The sequence below is a fragment of the Notamacropus eugenii genome, chromosome 2 (genome assembly GCF_028372415.1).
Source record: "Notamacropus eugenii isolate mMacEug1 chromosome 2, mMacEug1.pri_v2, whole genome shotgun sequence".
Classification (NCBI taxonomy): Eukaryota; Metazoa; Chordata; class Mammalia; order Diprotodontia; family Macropodidae; genus Notamacropus; species Notamacropus eugenii.
In genome coordinates, this window is record NC_092873.1 from 484,965,084 (window position 1) to 484,971,994 (window position 6,911).

Genomic DNA, 6,911 nt, shown 5'->3' on the forward strand with positions numbered 1-6,911 from the left:
CTGTAGGATCCGATACAAGACAGTGCCAGAGTTAAGATCAGACCATGAGGCTGTTCCACTACAGCAAGCCCAACAACACCAAGAATTCAGCTCTGTTCTTGTCTAAAGACTATGACTGGTATTGGCAGAGAAAAACACTACCACCATCATCGATTGAGGTGCTGCTGTGAGAGAATAAAAAAAAGATAAAAGTCTCTAGAAAGCAGGGTAAGGGGGCTGGAAGACAGAAAAGAAGTAGCAGGACAAGTGAAAACACAATCCACACAACTGACACCTGGGGTGACGATTCACAGATGAAACATGTGAGCATCTTATGCATCCAGTCATAAAGGGGAAAAGTGTAACAAAGAAGGGAAGAAGGCTCTCTGGCAAAAAAGGGGGAGGGGGCGGGTTGACAGGAGTGATGAGGGACGATGTGGGTGAAGGAGAAACACTTTTCTTTTGACATATCACATTATTAGATTAGTAGTAGACACCTGAAGGCCAAATTGAACCTTATCTCCCACAAGGAAAGAAATGGAAATTACGGGCTAGTGACAGAGATGGAATGAAATTCAACAAACTTTGGACTGAAGATCAGTAAAAAGTAATCTCAAGTGAGAAACCTTCTCCTTTGACTATTAAAGTAGAAATCCCATCCCTGGAGGCACTGGCAAACATTTCCTGGGGCATCCTGGACTCTAAGGAATTTTCACACAGTTACCCAAAGGGCCATGAACCTGTGAAGAGGACGGAGGAAGGAAGATGGGGAGGGTCGATCCTCTGAAACAGTGAAATGGAATGGCTCTGGGGCCTTAAGACTGAACTCAGAAAACTGCAGTTTTTCTCTCCAGGTCAGCAAGTATGGCAGCGGATATACTGCTGGTGAACAAGGCGAGTGCCCACACCAACCCTCCCCCACCTTCTTTCTTTTTAATCCCTGGCACTTGCAAAGGGGTAAAAAGAGTCTGGGTGGGTCTTTCAGAGCCTCAAAACCGAGGCAATCCTTGAGAAATAGCTGGGAGATTTGACCACCAGAGGCGGGGAGCCCCTGAACCTTAGGCTAGGGAAAAGCAATTTCCTCATTCAGGAAGTATGCATTTCCCTTTTGAAAGTCCTTCCTCCAAGCACCTCTTTCCCATCGGAGCCCCAGAGGTAAATAACACCAGAAGCAGTCCCCAGCCCTCCCAGCCTGGCAGGTACCTTGGCAGCTAGGGTCTGATGGTTGGGTCCCAAAGGAAAGGGGCCCTAGAGTAACAACCCCAGGTGAGGTGGGGGCGCCGGAGAGAGGCAGTAATCTGCAGTCTCCCTTTGGCACTAACTGCCCTTCTTAGGAATAGGGTTGGGTGGGAGCCGAAGTGACATCTCTCAAACTTTGCAGCGGAAAGTTCCCAGTAGAGGGTAGAAGCCAGCCAGTTGTTATACTGGAAAGTCACAACCCCGCCGCCCCGAACCCCCCGCCCACACACCAGTCTCCCTTCATACCACAGGTGGGCCTCCATAGACTGGTTCTTCCATCACATGTCCCGAGTTCCAGCATCCCAGTCCAGACCCCAAACCCCCAGCACTGCTCCAAACCCCTCACCTTGGCCTCGAAGCAGATGCCATGCTGGAAGGCGTCCTCGTTATGGAGGGGGATCCGCAGGTCGTGACCATCGTCCACCAGGTTGTACTTGGTTTTGCTGGGCATAGTGACCCCAATGAGGAGGGGGGTGCTGAAGGGAGACGGAGGTGGTCCCTCTCCTCCAGCGAGGTGGGCTGCGGTACGATAAGGGGCCGATGAGAGGAGAGAGCTGGAATGGGGGGCGCGCAGCGCCCAGTGCCCAGCTCCGGAGCCCGGCGAGCCGCGGGCGCCTCTAGCCCTGCGGCACCGAGCTGAGCCCTGCGCGGAGACAGCCGAGTCCGGGAGCTGCGCGAGGAGCCGACTGGGACCCGGAGCAGGAGCAGGACAAGACGGTGGCGGCGGCGGCCGATCCCAACGACAGGAGCGGCGGCGCGGGGGCCATGCAATTCCTGCTGGGGAGCAGGAGCTGGAGGACTGGGACAGGGACTAGGGCTGGGGGAAGGAGGGGGAGGAAGAGGAGGAGGAGGAGGAGGAGGAGGAGGAGGAGGAGGAGGAGGAGGAGGAGGAGCAGGAGGAGCAGGAGGAGCAGGAGCAGGAGGAGCAGCGGCGGCGGCAGCAGGCGGGAGCGGGGTCCGCGCGGAGCCCCCAAGGCGGGGGGAGGGGAGGACACGGACCCAACCCTCCGGCCGCCGGAGCCGGGCGCCGCTCCTGCCAGGGATCGGGGACTGGGACAAGGAAGGCGAGGAGGAGGAGGAGGAGGAGCAGGAGCGGGAGGCGGAGGCGGAGGCGGCGGCGCGGGCGCCTGTCACAGAGACGAGACGCGGGCTCTGCCACCCAGCCAGGCGAGCCGAGCCGAGCCGAGCCGAGCCGCTCCTCCCGTGCGGGGCGGGCCCCGGACCGCGGCTCCTCCCGCGGGGGCGGGCTGCCGAGCGCCCGGCGACTCCGCCCCCGCCCCGGGCTTTCCCGGCCAGCGCCGGCCTGGGCTGGGCCGGGCTGGGCAGGTGAAAGTCCTCGCAGCCGCTCGGAGCCCGAGACGGGACCGGCCGGGAGGTGGGGCGCGGCGCCCACCCGGGCCGGAGCGCCCTGAGCCCCCGAAGGGAGGTGGGAAGCCCACCTTCCCGAGAACTTCTCTTTCCCCCCCGAGCCTCGGGAAAGACGAGGAGAGCTCCCAGAAGGGCCTGGGGTTTGCTGGGGTTTGGTTTGGTTTTCCCACTTTCCTCCAAATCGTGTGCTGAACCTGATCTATAAAAATAGAGAAAGCGTTAAGGAAGAAGGGGGAACAAGCATTTTAAGCATCCACGATGTGGATGTGCCAGGCGCTGTACCAAGCGCTTTGCAAATATTTTATTTGATCCTCACAGTCCTGCGAGGTAGGTGCTATTATTATCCCTATTCTACAGCCCACGAAACTGAGGCTGACCGAGGTTAAGAGATTTGCCCTGGGATCACACCGCTAGTAAATTTCTGAGGCTATGTTTTGAGGGGAAAAGAGGAAGAGGGAAACGGGGTGCGGGGGGAGGAGAGAGAGAATGAGATCGAGTGAGAGAGAGGAAGAGAGAAGGGGAAGGAAAAGAAGGAAAGACGAAAGAAAGAGGAGAAGAATCCCATATATTATTATTTATATATGATACACAAGGTGTCCCACAACTTTTAATGCACTTCCTAGTTTTAGTAACATTAGTTGCTGAGGTTATCAGAAAAGATGGCATTTTGAGCGTTAAGAGCTTAAAATTGCATTAAGACTATTGGAACCCCCTATATTAAACTATGACCTCTTTGATTGCTAGTGCTCTTAAGGGAATACTAATCTCTTCACGTCTCGGAAAAAATGTCCCAATTCCTCTGGAAGCTAACGTCTCTAGTTAACCATCCCCTTCAGTTTCTTCCTCCCAAACGTCATCCCATTAATTACCTCTCATTTCTTCCTCTCTGCCTGCTCCTTCTCCAGATCTCCCTATCCTTACATTAAAAAAAAAAAAAAAGTAAATATAAACCCCTTGGAGAGAGAGAGCATGGTGCCATGGAAAGATGAGGACTTTGAAATTACAAGATCCAAGTTCAAGACGAATTCCCACTTATGACCTGTGTAACCTTGAACAAGAACTTAATTTCTCAGGGCCTTAGTTTGCCCATAAGTAAAATAAGGGATCTGACCAGATTGAATTGTAAGGTCCTTCCCAGCTCTGGATCTATGATCCTTTCCTACAGCCTTCTCACTTTGTCTCTTGCACTCAGCCCTTTTCTTGACACATCAGTCTAAACTGGAAAGCTCTAAGATGCTCCTGACCACTGAGTAGTTTGCCCCTTATGATCTGGCTTTTCTGACCCACCACTCTATCCAAACTGCTTTCTCTAGTATCACCAGTGCCTCAAAATCCAATGCCTTTTTTTCAGCCTTTCACCAGCAATTCCATTAGACAAATATTTATAAAGTATCAGCTATGTATGTAAGGTACATTGTGAGGAAATGGAGAAAAATAAAGTAACCTCTGCCCCCTAATAATTTACATTTTATGAATGAAACTGAGAGTCCAGAAGTAATCACTTCACACTTGCTAATTGTAGGTGTTTCCCAAGATTGTCACCTTTGATCCTCTCTATATTACAGTGTCCCTTGATAAACTCATACACTCCCAGTTTGGGAGTGTGTATGGATAAGTGACAGAGAATTTCGCTCCAGTAAAGACCTCTGGTTTTTAAAAAGACCCATATTTCCAAGTGCCTGGTAGGCATATGCCCAGACAGACTCCTCAAGCTTAGCAGCATTATACCCCACGTTGGAAGCCAGCAGGCTCCTACTCTACTACCTAATGCTACTGGGGACCTTTGGCAAATGACCTGTTATCTCTGGGTCTCAGTTGCCGTATCTATAAAATAAGGTTAGTCTGGAAAATCTCTAAGGGTCTCTAAATTTCAATATATCCAAAATTATCTTCAACCTATCAAAACCATGTTTCTCTTCTGACATTCTTGTCTCTTTTAATGGCACCACCATCCACTTACGCAGGTTCAGACTTCAGTCAATGAATATAAATTTATTAAGCATCTAAAATTGTTATTGAGCATCCTCAATTTTTTGTTTTATTTCAATGGGAGGGATTATTTCAGTCTGGGGGAACTTTTATTTCAGTGGAGGAGGGAGGATAAATAAATATACATATATATATATTGTGTTTGCAAATACATAAGTCCAAGCATACATATATTTATCAATATAAACACATATACACATAAATATAAATTATATACAAAGTTAACATAAAAGAAGTTATATCTTCATTTGAAAATATAATTAAATTTAATTTGAAACCAAGAATCCTAAGAGTTTTTTTGTTTTGTATAAAGTAATTTATTTTACTTTACATTTTAAACTATTATATATTACATGATACAATGTTTAAAATATATATTCTTTTATAATTTACTTTGTAAAATAATTTCAAAGGTGGAATACTATTAGCTGAGGTTCTGGCACAGTTGCTAGAGTGGTTTGTCATTTCCTTCTCCAGCTCATTTTACAGATGAGGGACCTGTGGCAAACAGGGTTAAGTAACTTGCCAAGGGTCCCCCAGCTAGTAAGTGTCTGAGGCTGGATTTGAACCCAGGAAGGATCTTCCAGATTCTAAACCCTATTCATTATGGCGCCACCTAGCTGCCCTAGCTGTCCCATTTTAGGAGGTGGCAATAAACTTGTTTGTCCTTCTTAAAGAGGACCACGACCTCAGGAAGATGATACCAAGACTTAAAAGTGAATTGGATTTAAATGAGGGAGGGCTGTGCAAGGTCACCAGCCTCACTTTCTCCTCCAGAGTCATCTGGGTCCACTGGCAAGACACAGATCAGGAAGAGTGGAAATGGCCCTTAGGCAACTGAATTAAACTTTGAAGGAAGCTAGAATTTTTAAGAAGAGAGGGTAAGAAAGGATTAATGCATTCAAGATGTGTAGCTTTGCAAAACTACAGATAGGAGATGGAATATTGGGTAGCAGGCCAGTACCCAGTAGCATGGAAAGTAGCATTATGAAAGGGAATAATGTATAAGAAGCTTGGGAAGGCAGGCTAAGTGCCAGATACATGATGAAGGGCACTAAATGCCAAGGAAGAACTTGCATTTTAACCTAGAGGCAATAAGGAACCATAGGAGCTTTATTTTTCTTTAAAGTATGGGAGAGATCTGGTCAGACCTGTGTTTTAGGAATATTGATTTGTCAGGTGTGTAGAGGACAGACTAGAGAGAGGAGAGAGCTGAAGCAGAGAGATCAATTAGGATGCTTTTGGAAAAGTCCAGGCAAGAGGACACGAAGCCCTGAACAAAGAAGCTGACTCCATGAGTGGGGGGTGGAGAATGCAGGGGAAGGTGCAGGTGGGGAAAAATGACATTGAGGTAAAATGAACAAGGAGTGGCAATTGATTAGATAGACGGGGTGAGGAATGAAAGATGACTTTTAGGTTTAGAACCTGGGTCACCAGAAGGGTGATGGTACCCTCAATCAAAATAGGCTAATTTGGATGATGGGTAAGTTTGAAGGGAAAAACAATGAATTTTTCTTGGACATGTTGCATTTAAGATGTCTACAGGATACACAGTTGGAAATACCCAATAGATGGTTTGTATCCCTATGACTTAGCCCAGTTCCTGGCATACAGTAAGTATTTAATAAATGCTTACTCACTGACTGAGGTGGGACTGGAGTTTATGAAAAACACTAGAGTTGGATATATAGATGCACATATTGGGAATTTGTCTGCGTAGAGATGATAAATGATCTCAAGGGAGCTGATGCAATCAACAAGGATGTGGAAAGAGAAGAAAAAATAGGACAGAGGCTTGGAGTACACCCACACTTAGAGGGTAGGTGCTGATATAAAGGATACTACAGAGAAAGGTCAGACAAGAAGAGAATGAAGACAGAGAGAGCTGTGGCACAAAACCGCAGGAGGAAAAGGTGGTAAATAGTGTCAAATACTGCAGACAGGTAAAGAAGTATGAAGACTGAAGCCCCTGAATCTGGTATTTTTAGAGCTTATTAGTAACTTTAGAGAAAGTAGTATCTGTTAAGGGTTAGGTGGGAAACCAGATTGCAAGAGACCAAAATACAGGTAAGAAGAAAGTAATGGAGGCAGAAAGAGTAGACAGGTTTCCTAGGAGTTTGACTCTGAAAGGGAGAAGAGATGAAGAATATACTGGGGAGATGGTGGGGTTAAGTGTGAGGTTTTATTTCATTAAATATTTTCAATTACATAGAAAAAATTTACCATTCTTTTTTTAAATTTTGAATTCCAAATTCCCTCCCATTTGCCCTTCTCCCACCCCGTGAGAAGGCAAGCAATATTTGTATTATACATGTGAAATCATGCAAAACATATTT

At 47.3% G+C, this 6,911-nt stretch overlaps 1 protein-coding gene across 2 annotated transcripts in view; it reads right to left on the bottom strand.

Moving 5' to 3' along the window:
* Nucleotides 1-2,377, bottom strand: part of LOC140529844 (carboxyl-terminal PDZ ligand of neuronal nitric oxide synthase protein-like) — a 381,739-nt gene extending 379,362 nt beyond the window's left edge. For both annotated transcript variants that reach the window (XM_072648807.1, XM_072648806.1), the window contains exon 1: nt 1,565-2,377. In XM_072648807.1, coding sequence (XP_072504908.1) covers nt 1,565-1,669 — 105 coding nt within the window. In that variant the 5' untranslated portion in view covers nt 1,670-2,377. The remainder of the gene's footprint in view (nt 1-1,564) is intronic.
* Nucleotides 2,378-6,911: the final 4,534 nt, after the last annotated feature.